This window comes from Miniopterus schreibersii, assembly GCF_964146895.1.
Source record: "Miniopterus schreibersii genome assembly, chromosome: 7".
Lineage (NCBI taxonomy): Eukaryota > Metazoa > Chordata > Mammalia > Chiroptera > Miniopteridae > Miniopterus > Miniopterus schreibersii.
Genome location: NC_138108.1, coordinates 75,938,225 through 75,957,126, shown reverse-complemented (window position 1 = coordinate 75,957,126; position 18,902 = coordinate 75,938,225). Strand labels below are relative to the sequence as shown.

Genomic DNA, 18,902 nt, shown 5'->3' with positions numbered 1-18,902 from the left:
TTAGCAAACCATGCAGGTGACTGAGGAGGAACACCCAGGTGAGAGACCCTTTGGTCTTTGAATCCGGCCTCCAGCACTGCCTTCTTTGGGCTGCCACATCCTCTGAGAACATGCCTCTTTCCCACTACTAGGCTCCTCCCGGCGCCAAGTCAGGCTGTGGTCAAATCCTCTTCTACAACTTGCTACCCTTGGACCCCTGCAAAACGCCCATGCTCTCCAAGGCCCGTTTCCCCATCTTTAACTAGATAATGGTGCCTCCCGTTCTGGGGATTAACTGGGATAGTGTGTGCAAAGCAAGCTGCCTGGCACAGATAAATGCATAATAAATGTCTGCTATTAATTATATCACTCTGCATGCTGAAGGACAGAAATACTTCCCTGGGGGTATTTCAAGAACCCCCACTTCTGGATCCCGTCTCAGAGGTGGTCCTGGACACATGGGAGGCCTCTCAGTGCCCTCTGCCAGGGCTCCTGCAAGGACCTGCCTTAGTTTTCAGTGCAGATCCCGCCAGGCCTCCTAGCCCCTGAACATCCCGGGGTGGGCAAAAGCAGATTTACAGTTTTGAGTACCCAAAATAGAGTTTATTCTTATATTGTTATTTGTTAATTATTGTATTATTTGTATTACACCCACAAACCTACTTTTGCCCACCCCTGTATTAGCTTAGCATACCCTTCCCTTCATTTACCCAGAGTGACCAAAGTTCCAACCACACCTCTTTGGGCAGCTACCCCAAATTTCAGGGAAATGAACAGGAAAAGATAAGTTTGCCAGTCAAGGCCTCTTTCTGACCAAGGTGGGGCGGCTACGACCCAGGGCAGCGAACTGGCTGCTGGACCCCGCGAGGAAGCGCTCGCCCGCGGCTCCCGGCCCCGCCTGCCGCCCGCAGGCCAGGCTGCGGGGACGCGGGACCAGTCCTCTAGGCGGGCCGTGGGAGGGGCTCTCGGCTGCAGGGGTCCCGCCGTCGGCTGCCCGGGGTCCCGCTCCCCCAGTCCCGTCCCCCGCGGGGGCGCTCGGGACTCGCCCACCTGGCAGTGCGAGGGGCGCGCGTCTCCGAGGACGGAGGGCGCACGGAGTGGGGACCCGGGGCCCGGCTCTGCCGCCGGGCGCACGTGGCTTGGTCCCAGCGGCCGCAGTCGCCTGCCCACTTGTGGCGGCTGCTGGCCTCCCGAGCCGATAGCGCAGGGGGGCAAAGGGGCAGCGCCGGGTCGCGGGCTGCAGGACAGGGAGCCCCCCACCGCCCCGCGACGACCCGGGCACCGCTCACTCACCTCTCCGGCCCGCCGCTCGGAGCAGCCGCGGAGGCTGAAGGTTCGGCTGCGGAGGCGGTGGCCGGGTCCCGAGGCTCCTCCTCCTCCCCCTGCGCCCCGCCCGCCGGCTCGGGGCCCGGCCCAGCGGGGGAGGTGGCCTCCCGCCCGCCCCGGCAGCTTATCCGGCTCGGCCACCTCCCCCGGGCCGCAATCGGGGAGCGGCAGGGTCCCCGCTCCCCGCCCGGCTCTGCGGCCCGGGTGGAGAAGGCGGTGGCAACCAAACCCCCGCTGCCCCAGCCCAATATTCCGATATTCAGAGGCAGCCCCGCAGCTTCCAGATCCCCCGCCGCCCCCGCCCCCGCCCCGCGCTTAAAGTGTGCAGAACCCCGAACCGCGCTAACCAGGACCAGGAGGGCGGGGGGCCAGAATGACTTCCGAGACCCGCTCCCTTCCTCAAATCCACGTCTACTGCCAGGCACAGATGGTAAGAAGCCAACGTGCCAGACTGGATCCAGCTTCCTCCTTTTCTGCAGTGGAAACAGGCAGCAGAGGCACCTCGACAAGGCTGCATTCAGGCCTTTGTGGTCCTGTCACACCTGTCCCTGCAGACCTTGACCCTTCCCAAAAGTCGTCAGGTTTCAAGGTCCTTGGGCCTCCAAGAGCTGCTGGGGACTCTGGAGCTTGCCTCTGGGCCTGTACTTCGGGGACTCCAAACCATCTCCCTGCCCCTGAGAGAGGGCCCCCAGCACTGCTGGCTGTCCTCCCTTCCCCAGGCTGAGGGCACCCCAGGGGCAGTGAGGGGAGGGTATCTTGTGGGTAGCTTCCTAGAGGTATGTGCCTTCATCTGAAGCCCGTCTCACCCAAGACCTCACCTCAGGGAGCTACTGACAGCTATTCCTCTCCCTGCGGATGTGGGGCTCTGAGGGTTAAGTAAGGCACAAGTGTCACTCATTTTCTGGGAGGCTGACTGGGGTTATCTGACCCCTGGGACTCTCTCTGCAATTTTGCTGGGGCATAGTCCAGCAGCCCCTAGTAAAGAGCTTCAAATTACTCCAGGAAGCCAGCCTGCGCTGGAGAGATAAGCCCTCACAGGGGTTATCTGAACCCTGAGGCCAGAGCCTGGGGGCAGGGGGCACTGCTTGGCCTCAGGAGTGGCCCCACAGCTGGACCTCAGAGGGCACAGCGGGGATGAAGAGGCAGAGCTCTGGCAGCCCTGTGGTGGGGATGCTGCTGTGAGGGGCCTCTCCTCCCCGCCCCCCACCAAGATCCACCCATAAGCATCTTGTGCTTTCTCACCTCCATGGGTTTCCTCCTGTCTAGAAGAGCTTCCCTTCCCAGCTCTCTGTTCTGCTTGGTTCCAAGGCCCAGATCCTCTCCCATCTCTTTTAGAGACTCGGCTGCCCCACCCTGCCACAGGGCATCACCCTCTCTGAGCTCCTGTGGCAGTTCTTCTAGGTCCTTTATCTATTCAACACTCAGGGAGCCCCCAAATGGCACACAATGTTCCAAGTGCTGGTGACACAGGTGCTTATTGCCTGGTCCATGCCTTTGGATGTGAGTTGCCTCTGCAGAGGGTTGTAAACTTTAGGAAGACAGGAACCAGTTCCTTGCCCCTTTGATGCCCTAGCATGGTACTCTGCACAGAATAGCTGCTCTCCAAATACCTGCTCTAGCTGATGGGATCTCTGAGCATCCTTCCTGCAACTTCAGTGGGTGGCACAGGAAATAGAACTTGGAAAATGGAGGTGCTAAGGCCTTTTAGCATTCTTGGAAGGATCCTTGGATCTATCCAGCATTCTTCCCAAGAGACCTGGTGGGTGTCCCTGTGGGTTTTCCCATGAGCTGGAGAGAGAGATCTGAAAGCTAAACCAGCAGAGGTCTGTCTGCAAAAAGTAACCTCACAGGGTGATGTGATGACAGATTCCTAACTGGGCAGGTCAAGGTGGGTAAGGACACCCCAGGCATATAACTGTCTTCTCTCACAAAACTGTGAGTGCCCACAGGGCAGAAAGTTTGTCTGTCATTCACTTTTGTATTCCCAGTGCCTAGACATAGTAGGTGCTGAGTAAATCGTTGTTGAGTGAATGCACTCCCCGATCTCACCCTTCTTCACCTCCTTCAGCATCTCTGGGAAGCTTCCCCCGTGGCTCCTGACCACCTCTGGCCTCCTCCCCTGCCTGCCCCAGAGCTAGCAGCGTGCTGGTATGGAGGAGGTATCAGTGCACCACTGAGGCACGTCTGCACCTGGAGTTGCTGGATGGTCTCTGTATGGAGCCCGTGGCTGTCAGCCTCCTGAGATTCCTTGTTTCCTTAAAGACAAGGCTAGCCTTTTGGTTAAGAGGACAGGAGCCTCCAGGATGAGAATCTAGGGCCGTGTCCTACGTGGGTCAGAGAGGAGAGGGCTGTTGCTCACTCTCAGCTTCTCGGATTGATGCAACATTTATAGGCCGGGACAGAGCACATCCATTTTACAAAATAACTCTAATTGACTGTTAAAACGAGATGGCCAGGAGAAGCAGTGTGCCCTGATGCACTCTGCTGGCGGGGAGCCAGGCCACGTGGGTCCAGTCCTGCCGCTGGCAGCCCCAGGGAAGGTGCTCCTCACCTGCGCTCACCTCTCCTCTCACCCAGGCTTGGTGAGACTCCTCCAAATTTGGGCACAGGAAGCTGCTCCCCTCCCCTATGTGAGGGAGGGAGTGGGCCTGCAATTTCTCGACTGTAAAAGCCATAGAGAATTATTATGAGTTTATTTGAGCCAAACTGACAATTGCTAGGAGGCAAAATCTCAATGGACTGAGAAAATGCTCTGGAGAACAGCAGTTTTGCACCCTGTTTTATACATTAGAGTCCAAGGAGGAGTTGTAAGGGGATTGCATGAAATTCATTAATGGGGCAGGAGAAAGCAAAGCGGGAAACCTCTGGAACTGGATAAAAAAGTCAGACAGAGACACATACTTCTTTTATGTTGGTGGGTACAGGAGACTTAGCATTTGTAGCACATAGAGATGGTATGCAGGGAACAGATAACAATGAGGAGTGACCTTTGTCAAGGAAGCTACAGGCCTAGGATGTGACTACCTGCCATGGCTTGCTTCTAGTTAGGAATTTTTATTTATTTTAAAATTTTTATTAAATTTATTGGAGTGACATTGGTTAATAAAATTATACAGGTTCAAGTGCACAATTCTATCATACATCATCTCTATATTATATTGTGTTACCACCCACATTCACGTCTCCGCCACCATTTACGCCCCCTTTACCCTCACTCTCTGCCTCTCCCATGCCCTTTCCCTCAGCTAGGAATCCTCTGTGGTTACTGTAGGTCTGAGTTTGTAAGGCCTGCCATGCAAGCCTCCCCTGAGCTTGTCAGGTTTAGTATGTTGCCCTTTTTTCATTCACAAATTCAAGGGGTGAGGGTCTTGAGGGTGATTTGGGCAAATGGAGGGTCGTGCCTACCACCGTGATGACTCAGTGGGTTAAGCCATGTCAGAAACTCCCAGAGCTAAGGCAGTGTGACCACGGGATGGGCTGTGGGGCAGGGGCGCGGAAGGGGAGGCAGGCTGGCGCAAGCGTCTTGGGGCCTGGGATTTAAGCTTACAGACTCTGCTCTCACGTGGCGCCTTATTTTGAGACAGGGCACGGGGATACACCCACCCCTATATCAAGTCTCCCTGCACCCCAGAGCTTGGTACTCAAGTTTGGCATAATGCCGCCCTCCTGGTCCTCTGCTAAAACATGACCTCTCCAGAGAGGAAACATTCTCTGAGCTCAGAGGACTGGAAGCTGGGTATCCTCTGGACACTTAACCGTGGCCAGCGCAAGTGTGGGGAAGGTTCTGAAGGCAGCTGCTAAAGGGGGAGGGTGGGGCAAGAACTGGGGGCGGGGTGAGCAGAAGCAACCTTTGTTTCAAGGTTGCTCCCTGGCACATAGTAGGTACTGTCAGCATAAGAACATCCAAACCTACAGAGAATTTTCATAAAAATTCATTAGAGCCAAACAGAGGATACACCTGGAAGCAAGATTCAAACTGAGAAAAAGTCTTCCCAGAATGACGGTTTGCTGCTTCTTTTATCCATTTGGAATTAAGGTGGGAACTAAGGAAGGTTACAGGAAGGTGGGAGAAAGCAAGGCTGGGATTGGATTACAGAACAGTTAACAAGATTATGTACTCTCTGGAGGGTGGTTTTTCTTGGGAGTCTGGAAAGAGGCATTTCAAAGGTGTTTTAACCTAGATGCCAAAAACACTGGGCAAGGCTTGCTTAAGGCAAGGGTAACCTTTAACTAAGGAAGTTATAAGCCTAAGGTGTGACTTATCTACCGGGACCTGTATGATCAGATCATTGTATGGGGTTACTTTCTGTAGAACCCTTTTTTTGTCCAGAGTACTTAACTTTTTGTGTAAAATCAAATGTCTTGGCTTGTGACTAGGCCATCAGTGGCCAACAGGAATGTAGGAAGCTGGCCCAGCACCTCCAGGGAACACTTAGTGAGCCCAGCAGCAGGGCCTCCTTGTGTGTCTGTGGTAGCCTGGCATTGCCTTTCAGTTGGGGGAAATTGCCAAGGCACATGAGAAGTCTGGGCCTTAGCCTCTTGATCGCAATGTGGTGCATGTGATGGCCTGGGAGGTTTTTAAATTGCAGAGTCTCAGGCCCACCCCAGACCTCCTGGATCCGAACCACATTTTAATAAGAACTGCCAGAGAATGTCTGCCCATGAAAGTTTGAGAAATCCTGGTCTACAGGACCAACGAGGAAACAAACTCCTTGCACACCTAGGCCAAGACAGACAGCTGAGACTGGGCCACACTCATCGTCACTGGGTTGCACTTTAATACTGTGCATACCCTTTGCTTTCTCAAAGGTCCTTGTGAGCCAAATAGCCTGATTTAATCTGCTTCTGAATTTAAATTTTTTTAGATTGATTTTAGAGAGAGAGGAAGAGAGAGAAACGTTGATTTGTTGTTCCCCTTATTTATGCATCATTGGTTGATTCTTATGTGTGCCCTGCCCGGGGATCGAACCCACACCCTTGTTGTATCGTGGGATGACACTCCAACCAACTGAACTACCTGGCCAGAACTGCTTCTGAATTTTTATAAATATGGAGTAAATGACTGTGTCCTTCACAATACTCAGTGCCTGTTATACAAAGCTTCAAGGAGAAAATAAGACTAGTATGCTCACTCCTTTCCAATAACTGATCTTATTTCCCTTTTTACCATGGCTACTATGACACTCAGACCCATATTCATGACTATATTAACCTTATCAAGTATATTTCAGTTCTACTTTATTTTCCCTTAGTCCAGGGCTGGGGAATGTCCGGCCAGTGAGCCCAAAATGGCCCTAGAAATCATTTGGTTTGGTCCTGCCAAGGCAACTGCAAGGGCGACTCGAAATTCAATAATGCTAGGAGCTTTTTTCATAGCTAATTTTTAAGCTGATAATTTTGTATGACCTCAAATGATGTTATAAATCTCCAAATGGCCCTTGGCAGAAAAAAGTTTCCCCACCCCTGCCTTAGTCCATGATTTTTGTGTGTCTAGTTTACTAATAACCTTATTGTTAAGCTTTTTGTAATAAGCTACATTAAACTGCTTTTAGAAAAAGCCTACTGTTTGAGTAAGATAAATTGGAAACGATCTGTGTGCTACAGCAGCAAATCCTCTCCCTTGGTGGATGGAGGGGTCGGGAGAAGGGCGTGTCCTTGGACTTCTACCCCGAGTTACTGAGAAAAGGAGACCCAACCAGCTAGGGGTCACTTTGAGACAGGCTAGTAAGCCAGGAAAGCAGAATAGGAAAACTGAGAGAGTTGAACGGCCAAGCAGTTTAGAGCCACCTAGTAAATCGCAAAATCCTGTCTTCCCTAAACCAAGGACACTGAAGGGTAAATGGTTTACACTTCTCTTCCCCAACTGGAGGGTAAGTAGCTTACACAGAGAGATAGCAGAAATCCAGTTAGTGCCATTTGTGCCAATCACACCCAAGGATGGATCAACTGGGGGAATAAACCTCATTTTGGCACAACAGCATGAAGCTGATGAATGTTCTATTGAGATCCTCCCTAAGACCTCCCCTAAGCCCCCAGTCTTCAGTACTCACAAGAGGAAGGACTCGGTGTACGCCCTCCCCAAGACCTGTTACCTTTGCCATTCTCTCTCCTAAGCCCCAAGGGCTCTTCTTTTGCTTCTGTAAGTTGTTCCCTGAGCCTACGCAGCCCAGCTGGCTCACTTCTACTACCTCTGGAACGCTCTAAATAAACTTTCTCTTATAATTTGAGTTGCTGTCTCTGAACTCTTTCTTTGCTGAACTGAACTCAAGAACCAAGGCCCAGGCCTAGCTCGTGTGGCTCAGTTGGCTGAGCATCATCACATGCACCAAGACGTTTCTGGTTCGATTCCCCGGTCACGGCACATGCCCCGGGTTGTGGGCTCCATCCTCAGGAGGGGGTGTGCAGGAGGCAGGTGATCCGTGTTTCTCTCCCTCTCTTTCCGTTCCTCTCCCTCCCTCTCTCAAATCAATAAACACATTTTTTTTTAAAAAAAAGAATCACCGGTAACAACTTGGGGTGCACACGCTGTGTCCCAGCTTCCTCCCTGCATATTAGTGCCCATCTCACCTGATTGGGGGTTCTTCATGTCGGGGGACTCTCCACAGCCTAGGGCCGGGTCCTGTTCAACAGGGGCTTGGGCCGCCATAACTCCACGTGCTGCTGCTTCTGCTGCCGGGACCCCAGGCTGGGTGGCCAGCCCTCACTCACTCGGCACAGCGTAGGCTGTGGGAGAGTCAGTTGAGGCTGCTCAAGGTCTTGAGGGTCATGGCCTGGCCCAGCGCAGGTGGGGTCACTGGCCTCAGGCTCTGTGCAAACACACTGTGGTTAGCACACACCCTCCAGGCCTGGGGATGTTTCAACTTGCTCAATTCTGTTTCCTCGGTCTTGGTTCCCAAGGGGAGGCAAAGGGGAGCAGAATTTGCCACCCCAAAACATGCCTTGTTGGGGGTACTGATTACTTTAGGCTGGTTAATTTAAGAAACAGCAGACATGGGAGAGACTCTGAAAATCAAAAAGTTACCCTTCATAAATGACATTTCCATTTGTAAGAAAAATCTCTGGGTACGGTAAGGGTGTCTCCGGCACCATACCAGCCTGGACTGAAAAATGCATAACAGCCTTACACTTGTTGACTGTGCTTTTCCTGGCCACCTCCCAGCACTGCCTCTCCACCCCCAACAGCATCTTTTGTCTTTAGCTGAAGATTTAAGATTGAGGCTTTGGCCACTTTGGCGAGTTGCTCAGTGTTCCTGCTTCTCTCTCGTGTACCCAGGAGGTATGTACGTTATTAAACTTTGTTTTCCTCCTGCTAATCTGTCTTGTGTTAATTTGATGTTAGCCCAGCCAGAAGAACCTTGAAGGACAGAGGATAACTTTCCTTCCCAGCAGAGGTGAGGGAAGGAAGTGACATTTGTAGAAGTCCCAGCTTAAGGCAAGCACCGAGCCCTGTTGACATCACCCCCATTAAAGCCCACCCTGACCCTGCCAGCTAAGTGGGATCAGCCCTACTTTTTAGATAAGAAACGTGCGTGCTGAGCATCACGCAGCGAGGAAGTGGCAGAGGTGTGGAGGCCACCGCGCTGTCTGCCTGCTGCCCTTTAATGAACACTTTCTAAGGAGCGTGTCCAGGGAGAGGAAGGCAGACGGTGGCAAGGCCGGTTCCACGGCTCTGCACCTCCCTGCAGGCCCTCTCTTCCCCGGGACAGTCCTCCTCCTTGCCCTGTGTCCTGACCTAAAATTACTCTGAGAAGCCCTCAGGGACAAGCTCACCTCTGGCCTCCCCTTGTCCCCATGGCAGGGAACTCCAGGTGGGCAGTGGGTGCCAGCCACCCTCCCTCTCCTCCTGCCCTGTCCCAGCGGTTAGGCAGCTCAGCGGGCACCCTGGTCTGGGTCAGGAGACCTGGCCATGCCCTGCCTCTAGAGACGGCGGAGTCTCTTCTGGCTGGGTCTCTGCCCTGCCAGCTCGGTGTCTGGGAGCTGAATGTTTGAAACTGTTTTGCGATTCCCTGGGAGGCGCAGTGTTGGAGGGGCCCTAATGGGACCGCAGGAGGTGGGGTTGGGCGGGAGGGGCAGGTGAGGAGAGGCCTGGCTTGCCTTTGGGTGAGGAGTGAGGTTTATCTGCTGGCACTGAGGACCCAGGAGGATTGTTAGAGTCTAAGTGTGTAGCTAATGTTTTTAAGGGCTCGCTATATACCAGGTGCTGTTCTAAGCATTTTAACTAGATTAATTCATTTAACCCTCATAGCACATTTCCCCCCATTTTCAAATAAGGAAACTGAGGGACAGGGAGGTTAAGTCACCTCCTAGATGTGACATAGCTCAGAAAGGGGTAGAGCCAGGATTGAAACCTCGCAGGTGAGCTTTGGGGCCCAACCCTCCCACTCTGTTCCTGCTGCCTGATTCTGTTCATTTCTAAAGAGCCTCTCTCTGGCCGTCGTGGGGGAGGCGGGTAGAGAAAAACAGTGGCAATGGTGGCAGGGTGGCCGGGTTTTGGAGTTTACCTAGAGGACAAAGTCTGTCAGTCTTGTGTGACCTCTCACCTGGGGTGGAAAGGCTGCTGAAAGGTCCGTTATCCAAGGTCACATCTCTTCCTGTGACATCCAGGAAGGGAAGCGAATGCAGGACCCTAGGGGCACCTACTGACTGACATTTGGAAAGAAGGCTTTTGAAGTTACAAGGACCTAGGTTTGAATTCTGAGCCTCAGTTTTCTTATCTGTGGAATAGGGATGGTGATAACAGGAGGAGTGAGCTAAGTGCAGATGGTACAATTGGGCCTTGGACACGCGTTAATCTCCCACTTTCCCTCACCCGTACTCCCTTGGCTCCACAATCAACCCCAGCCCATGAATTCCAGAAGCCTGAGGGGATGGAAGGAGAAAGCTAGGACCCAGGGTGCACCCCGCCCCTTGGCCCTGCCTTGGCTGGAGGGCCTGATTTCTGCACCCACAAGGCCCAGTCTTCCCTCGCTCTGCCTCATGGTCTTTCTTGGAGTTCCAGAAACCCTTATCCTCCCAGGACGGGAAGGGGGTGTGGGACCCCTCTTTTCCCCTTTCTGCTCTGGACCCATCTGGCTACTCTTTTTCTGGAAGTTGCTCTGTGAGGCCTGGAGCTTCCAGCTCTGCTGCAGCCACTGCGACCTTGACTGAGACCCTTTCTTCCTTGGGCCTTGGTTTCCCCAGTTGTAACATGAGGGGTTTCATGTGCTCTGAGGAGCCTGAGGTCCCTGCAGACACCACTGTGGGGTGAGGGCCTAGACTCCCCCTCATCTAGAGCAGGGCGGCTCTTACTTGTCTATAGTGGCGCTCAGGTTGAACACACCTGAGTTAGACATCCTGAAAGTCGCCTCCACATCTAAGACTCTAATCTGGTTCAGTTAGGGTCCTCGGGAGTGGGGGAGGATTGGAGTTGCCAAGACCCTGCCTTCCCTGGTGGTGGAAGTCAAAGGCAGTGGGCAGTAGCTCCTGATGGGGACTTAGGGGCAGCAGATATGTGGGGGGGAGGGGAGGTGCAGGCCAAGGGTAGACCAGTTCCCAATGGGGATTGAGTAGGGGCTCTGGGTGCCCTCTTGACACGAGGCCCAAGGGGCCACATCTCTGCTGGTGCCCTTTCCTGGATGCAGAGATGCCTGAATAAAATAATTGGCTATAAGACACGTGAATACAGTGCTAATGCAAATTTATGCAAATAACATGCAAATATAGCTGGCCTTAGGCTGGGTGCCCTGGGATGGCAGCTGGTGGGGATGAGGTGCCCCCCTCTTTTTACTTCTTACTTTGCCTTCCCCCTCTGCCTCCGAGAACTTCCCAGGGAGAGGCCTGCCCCTTCCCTGTGCAGTCATTTCAGTGGGCTTAGGCTGGAGACCAGCAACATGGGGGGCCCACTGTGGTAGGTCTCACTCTGCAGGAAGGCACCGGGGCACCCAGGGGACACCAGAGAAGATTTCGGGTACAGACCCTCTGATTCAGGACAGCATCCTCATTCCATAGGAAAGGACAGTGAGACTTGGAAGGGTGTGGTGAATTTCCCCATCACACAGCTAGAGGCGACGACTGGAATTCAGTCCCAAGCTGCCTGACTCTGATTCCACACCCTGTCGCCTGTCGTCGCCCATGATCACCATCTACAGTGCTGTGCTACCTAATAACTAAACATGGTGCCGTGTGTGCACACGTGGGCATGGAGTTGCCTAGACCCTCCAACCCCCTGCAGTGGGACTAAGGTCCTCTCCATTCCCAGACCGGGGCTTGGCACTTGGAAGGGGCTCAGTACGCTTTCCATGAATGCGCGAAGACACCTTTTTAAGGTAATAGTACGTAAAGTCTATTTCAGCTGCTAGGGGTATTTGTTGCTCTTCCCCTAAGCTGGCCTTGTCCAGGCCAGACCACTCTCCATGGGTGGCTGGTGGTGGGGTTTTTTATTTCAGGAAATGGATGTTTTATTAGCCAGTCATGGGGAAAGACCCTAATCCTGAGCAGGGAGTTAGGGGACCTTAGGGGATCAAGGAGGTCCCCCCTGGGCCTGACTGCTCAGGTGTGGAGGGGCAGGAGTTCCAGCTGGTGGGGGTTGAGCTGCGATTTCTTCCTCCCTCTCCCTGCCCCCACCGGGTCCACCCTCCAGCTCCAGGGACTTGGGGGTGGGGGCGGAGGGCACAGGCAAGAAGTGAGTGGAGTCCTAAGGTCAGGCTGAGGTCTTTGTGACCTGAGAGTGCTGGACTTGGGTTCACTATGAGCTTTGAGGGATATTTTGCTCCGAGTCATAGACAGGCCAGCTTATGCTGTGGGCAATCAGGGATCCCATCCCCCCTCCAGAGCAAGTGGGAGCATTCATGGTCCCCAGTGGAGAGACCCACACAGGCAGGCTTGTGGCCGTCTCATGTGGTCATTGGTAATGTGGTGGCTGGATTAGAAGCTGGAGGAGGGCCTTGCTTGGACAGAGTTTTCTGGGAAATAGGCAGAAATAATGTGATAGGGATGGGTCAGGTATGCTCTGAGAGGCGATAACCTTCTGGGTAGGTGGTGCAGGATCCTGTGTCATAATGACTTCAGCCTCAAAAGCAAAGGCACTCTGTTTGGGGGTGACAGGACAATGGGCTCAGAGACCCACATGTCCCAGCTGTTGTCTGGCCTGGGTACTGGCCAGGCACAGTGTGGAGGGACGGCACCCACTGGGGCCGGTGTGGTGACGACAGAAGGAATGGCCGAGCTGGCAGGGGCCTGGCCGTCCGGTGGCAATGGCGGCAGGCAGCGCAGGGTCTCCAGCCCAGCAGCCAGGCTCCTCCCCTCAGAGCACTGGGATTTCTTCCCAAGTGGCATTTATTTCAGAATTTGACTGGTTCCCCAAGTGAAAGAAGACACATCTTTTCACTTTCCCAGGCTTATCACACAGAGAACAGGTACACTTATGGATAAAATAAGATGCAAACCCATAGCAGAGGCGCAGGTCCTTGGCAGAAAGCAGACAGGCGCTGAAGGCAGTGTGGTGAGCCAGGCTCGGGGGCAGAGCGGGCTTCTTGCCCAAGCCGGGCAGAGGTGAGGGCAGCCGGGCACTTAGCTGGGCTGGAGGCCTGGTCCATTTCCTTGACCATTAGCGAGGCGAGCAGCTGCTGAAACATTAGCCACAGGCCTGCGTAATGTGCTCTGGGAGAAATGTCCCCTCAGGTTCTCAAACGCATGAGGTGGACCCGAGAGGGCCCCAGGAGTTGGGCAGGGCTGTTGGGGCCTTGGGGAAGGAGAGGAGAAAGACATGGAACCTGCCCCACGAGGCTTTTCTCAAGAGGGCATTTCAGGCAGTGACCCTGAGCACGGGGCATCTCTATGTCCCGTGTCTGGGAAGCCATTCTTGACCCTTCTCGAAGGCTCTGCCATCTCACTTGAGGGTGCTCCAGGCTCTTTCTTGAGGCAGAAGCCTTGTCTCAAACTCTCTTGGGCAGAGGCCCTACCAGAGCCGGGGCAGGAGAGCACACTAGGCAAGGGGACTGAGGGCCGAGGGTCTCCCTCTGCCGGACACTGGTCACCTCACCTGCCACCTGGCCATCCATCTGCTTGGTGCTCCACTTTCATGATCTCTGACATCTTCAGCACCCTTTTTGGAAGGCCCTCTCAAGCGCATTTTGCAGTTGAGAACACCTATCCTGCAGAGTGGGAGAGAGTGGAGACGTGTGGTGAGTGTGCCTTGTGAACAGTTGGGCTCAGTGCAGTGGGAGTGCCAGTCAAGCCTTGGCTCCTCTCTTGCTGTGGGAGACGGACCTGAGTGATGGAGTGTCTCCCAGGCTCAGGGTTCCTCCTCTCGGTTGGCAAATACTCATACCTGAAAGCTTTGTTTGGTGGTTGATTTGTCAAATGGATATAAATTGATGGCGTTCATGCTTTTTCACTCTCACTCTATACATATGTACTCAAATATAAATTACAGATCCAGAGCTGGAACAAAAGTGTTATAGGACAAACTTACCCTTATGATGTGTGATAATATCTGATATTTTAATTTTATTCTACTCCATTACTTTCCTCCCTCCCTCCCTCCCTCCCTCCCTCCCTCCCTCCCTCCCTCCCTCCCTCCCTCCCTCCCTCCCTCCGTCCCTCTTTCTTTCTTTCTTTCTTTCTTTCTTTCTTTCTTTCTTTCTTTCTTTCTTTCTTTCTTTCTTTCTTTCTTTCTTTCTCTCTCTCTCTCTCTCTCTCTCTCTCTCTCTCTCTCTCTCTCTCTTTCTTTCTTTCTTTCTTTCTTTCTTTCTTTCTTATCAGTTGCTTCCTGTAAGCACCCTGACCAGGAATCAAACCTGAACCCTGGGTATGTGCCCTGACCGGGCGTCAAGCCTCCTCCTTTTGGTGCACGGGATGATGCTCTAACCAACTGAGCCACACCAGCCAGGGCCATTTCATTCTTTTTAATTAAAGAAAAAGCTTGTTGAGTCCACCCTCTAATAAACCCTTGACCTGAAATTTACAAGTGCCTCTGGTGCACAGGGTTGGGATGTGGTGTTGCCGCCATTCCGTGGTGGTGAGTTGTGGTCCTCGGGGATCTGTAAACTGGGTCCTGTGGGAGAAACAGATGGAGGACTGTCCCAGCCATGAGCCCTCTTTCAGCAAGTTCCCCAGGGTGTTGGCTGGAGCCAGAGGTATCCACTCTGCATCCTTCAGGGACCAGGGTTCCCTAATGGGGTTGGTGTTTTGACTTAGTCACCCTCTCTGTTTCCAGTTTCTTAACTGAGCACCCAGAAGGTTGCAGCTGATAACATCTGAGGCCTTCCCAGCTTGGACATTCTGGGATTGTTCCAACTTGACCTTGACTCCTTAACCTATAAAATATTGCCCAATGAAAGGCCATAGTCACAGAGGGAAGAGCCACCAGAGGCCAAGTGGGGCTGGCAGGCCTGCAGGGGGAGTTGGGCAAAGGAGGGAAGTGGGGCAGTTGGGTGGTAGCGGAGGGAGAGGAAAGAGTAGGAGGGTGCTAGGCTTCCAGTCGCTCTGGGCATCGGGGAAGCTCAGAGCCATGCTGCGGGGAAGGACACGTCCCGTGTTGCCTGCTGTGCCTTCTTGCTGGGCTTTCTCCAGCCCCTCAATGTCAGCAGGCAGGCGCAGGCATGTAGAGGCCTGGTCTATGTCACAGTTCATACCCACGAGCGGGGCCTGAGCCGCAGACCAGCTTGCCCTGCTCTTCTCAGAGCTCTTCCCCTTCCATCTCCTTCATGTTGGTACATGTGGATGTTTCTTTAATGAGGACTGTATTATTTCTAAAATACAGGCTATAATTTGAATCACTTGGGCAAAGGGCAGGGAGGAAGGCAGAATTCTTCTGAGAAGGAGATAGAGAGAGACACTTCTTTGGGATACCACCTTTAACTACCCATGTCACCATGAAAGGCAAACTCCCCTCTAATCCCTCACCCCACACCTGGTGGCAGACACATGGGAGAGAAATTGTCTTGCATTTAAAAAAACATTATTTTTTATAGTCCAGGCAACCTGGGAAAGAAATGTGAGGAGCCAGAGTCCAAAGCTAGAGGGAAAAAAGATCTGGAAAGAAAGGGGTATCCGAAAGAGGGCAGATCTAGGGCCTTCTTTCTAAACTTTGCTGTGGACATTCTGCTAGGATTGTGTCCAGCCCCACTTGTCCACTAAGCACAGTGCCCCCAGACTTGAGTGAGCACCTGCCTTGGCTGCCTGCCTTGTGTTAAAGAACAAGATTCAGTGGAGTAAATTTCAAGATCTAATTGTCTTTATTAAACAACTCATGAATGGGGCAGCATCCTTTCTAGCAACTAGAAGGATGCTCTGAGGGATTGTACACAGGAAGGTTTTTATAGGCAGAAAGGGGGTGGGACTAAGAAGCTAAAGGAGTGGATTATTCCAGATAAGGAGACCTTCCCTCAGGGGAAAGTAGGGGGTCTTGCTGGGCAGAGCCCCTCACAAGTGCTGACCAGGGAATTACAGACTGACCGGTTTCAAATTCAACTGCAATTAAGTTAGGTACTAAGTATGGGCTTGGTGATGGTGGCTTAGCAAAAAGGACCCCATTTCAGTCTGTTGTTCCCTTTTCTTTAGACATCTATAGTTAACATGCTTCAGGTGTCAAGGAAAAGGGAGCAGGCTGTGTTTGTGCCTGGGGCCTGGGGACACGGAGACAGAGCTACACAAGCCCCAGTGATGGCCCGGAGCAGGCTGCTGCCTGGGGCAGCCAGGAAACCCGAGTCCCTGGGCATCCAAGAAGCTCTGGCCCGGGGACATGTGGGTGGCCCACCGCTGGGTATCATGGCCTTGTTTCCAGCCAGGCATGCAGGAGGGTCATGCCTCTCACTGCCCCTGAAGTATTGTGATTTATAAGAAATATGTATTTGGTCATTCAGATAACCGAAATATATTCCCATATGCGTTTGGTTTTCCCTCATGCTTCCTGTCTCCCTGCTCCCCAAACCCTTGGAATGCCGGAGGGACGAGAGCAACGGGGAGCATCTTTCGTTAAATACTCGCTTCTTCCTGAAAATGCCTTAGAGCCACGAAGGTTCCCTAAGAACCCAGAAGGAGGTGTCAGAGTTTGCAGGCTGGGGAACCAGGACGCTTCCATGCGCCACCACGCTGGGCCCCAACCTCCTCGAGGACAGGCACTCCTTTGCTAGGGACCTCACCCTGTGTATCTCCTCTTCTGGCTGTTGATTTGTACCCTTTACTATCCTTTGTCATAAATCGGTAATCTAGTGAGTAAACGGGTTTTCTGAGTTGTGTGAGCCACTGTAGCAAATGCATTGAATACAAGGTGGTGGCAGGGGGCCTATAAATCGCCGACCTCTAGTCGGTCTGTCAGAGCACAGGTAACAACCTGGACTTGCTGGCATCTGAAGTGGAGGGCAGTCTCGCTGGAGTGAGTGCTTAACCTGCGGAATCTGATGCTATCTCCAGGCAGTGTCAGAGCTGAGCTGAGCTGCAGGACACGCAGCGGGAGTCCGAGCATTGCTTAGTGGTGTGGAAACCCCAGCACACATTGGAGGTGGGCGGTAGAGTCTCAGGCCCCTGTGGGCTAGCCTGCCACTGCTGTTTGTTGAATGTTTGCTAACTCTGCCTACATATTTTTCTTGTGGCTGTGAGCTCAGTAAGGAAGAACCAAGGTCCCCAAAGGAATCACTTACTGTCCTGCTTTGCCTTATGGCCCTTTATAATTGAGAGACAAAAAATGAGAGGTCACACTTACATGGCCCTTACAGGTGCCAGGCTCTGTCATGTATATTTTAACAAGTATTATCTCCTATGGCAAACCCATAAGGTGGGTTCCATTACCATCACTCCCATTTTACAGGTGAAGAAACTGAAGTACTCTCCAATTCCATAAGTTTAACTACTGTCTTTAGTAAATAGCTTTCCAATCACCCAATGGAAATCATCTCTGATTAACTCAGGGGTTCTCATTTGGGTCAACTTTGCCCCAGGGGACATTTGGCAATGTCCAGAGACCTTTTTGGTTGATGTGGCTGAGAGGGTGCCCCTGGCATGGGGTGGGTAGAGACCAGAGATTGTGCGATGCACAGGACAGCCCCTCCACGACCAAGGAGTGTCCAGACCACGATGTCAGTAGACTGAGAAGCCCTGAATTAACCAAAGCCCTCTAGATCTGTCCGAGAGAAACCTCTTGTTCGGCTCTCTTTGCCTTGATGTTCCTCCTCCTTGCCCATGTTAGACACTGCTGTCTTGCTGGAGATCCCATTTGGCACCCAGGAAGCCCTCCTTGGCGGCAGCCCACAACCTGAGCCCTGTGCCCTCCTGCCTCTGGCCCTGACTCAGGTCCCTGGGCTCATGTCTCAGCCTGGAGTTCCAGTAAGAGCAGAGCTCCAGCCTGGTGTCTGTGGTTTAGCTCAGAGGAGAGGAGAGCTCAGAGCAGAGTGAGGGGCTGGGGGAGTGAAATGGAGGGAAAAAGTCCAATCAAGGGTGTATTGTAGCGGTGGTCTCTGTTCTTCTAGAGGCCGCTGGGGACTGCGTCTGCTTCTGCCCCACCCCGCCCTGTGGTAGATGGCTGCTCTGAGAGTCCTTTACTGTTCTGCTCTTCTGAGCTGTGAGTGCCTGCATGTGGCACACGTGCTTCAGGTGAGCCACTTCACAGCTTTGGAGAAGCCCTGGGACAGGAGAGGAAGTGGAAACCTGCAGGGGGCAGGCTGGGCATGGCTTCAGTCAGAGGGGAGGCCGAGGGGGGTGTGAGATGGGGCACTAGAGGTCACTGGTATAGCAGGGGAAAGACCCAGTAGGCCAGTGCTGAGAACCCCCTCATTCCACAGACTGGCACATATACGACCAGAGAGTGTGGCACAATCCCTGCCCTCAGCGACATCATTATCCCGCTGGGGACAAGGAGAGGGCCGCACCAAACAGTTGGTGAGGCTGGAGGACCTCACAGAATCGCTCCCCAACCACTTAGCCATGGAATAAGATGTCAGAGCTGCAACTTGCAGGAGCTTCTTGTTAATTCTAGCCCAACCTCAACTTAGAGATGAGAAAATTGAGGTTTATTTATTCCTTTGTTCAACAATTATGCCCATTTTATTATAGTAAAAAGGGAGAGAAGTTAAGTAACTTCTCAAGGTGGCCACTACTTAAGTCCTAGAGGGCACTGGTGAGGGGTTCTAGACGACCGAATGGTACAGGGGTGGAGGTGCACTAGGCAGGCTGCTAGCACCTTCACTAACTGTCAGCACCACCTGGAGGGTGACTCTGTTATTTCGGACATGCCTAGCCATGCCTGGGACCTTTGCTCGAGTCTTTGCTCGCTGCAACCTCCCAGATGCTGATGGGTGCTCATCTGCAAAAAAATGCTTACGTGCCAGAGATGAGGCTCTGGTTGAACAGGCATGAATTCTTGAAGAATGGAGTCCTGCACAACAGGAATACCCCTTCCCTCCTCGGCCCTGGTTCTGTCTAACTGCGGGCAAGTTGCCTTTCCTGTCTCTGGGCCTCAATTTCCCCATTTTTTTGTTTGTTTGTTTTTGTTTTTAATACTCACCTGAGGATATTTTTTCCATTGCTTTGCAGAGAGAGTGGAAGGCAGAGAGAGAGAGAGGGAGAGAGAGAGGGAGACATCTATGTCAGAGAGACATATTGATTGGTTGCCTCAGGCTGGG

The 18,902-nt window shown here is 52.9% G+C and overlaps 1 protein-coding gene across 2 annotated transcripts in view; it reads right to left on the bottom strand.

Moving 5' to 3' along the window:
* Positions 1–7,951, bottom strand: part of STEAP3 (STEAP3 metalloreductase) — a gene marked incomplete at its 5' end in the record, with an annotated part of 43,936 nt that extends 35,985 nt beyond the window's left edge. Inside the window, one exon of one of the 2 annotated variants that reach the window (XM_081142691.1) lies at positions 7,873–7,951. In XM_081142691.1, the coding sequence (XP_080998817.1) occupies positions 7,873–7,951 (79 nt within the window). Of the gene's footprint in view, positions 1–1,272; positions 1,328–7,872 lie in introns of those variants that run through there. The other variant, XM_081142692.1, reaches the window with a different exon arrangement.
* Between the last annotated feature and the right edge of the window lie 10,951 nt (positions 7,952–18,902).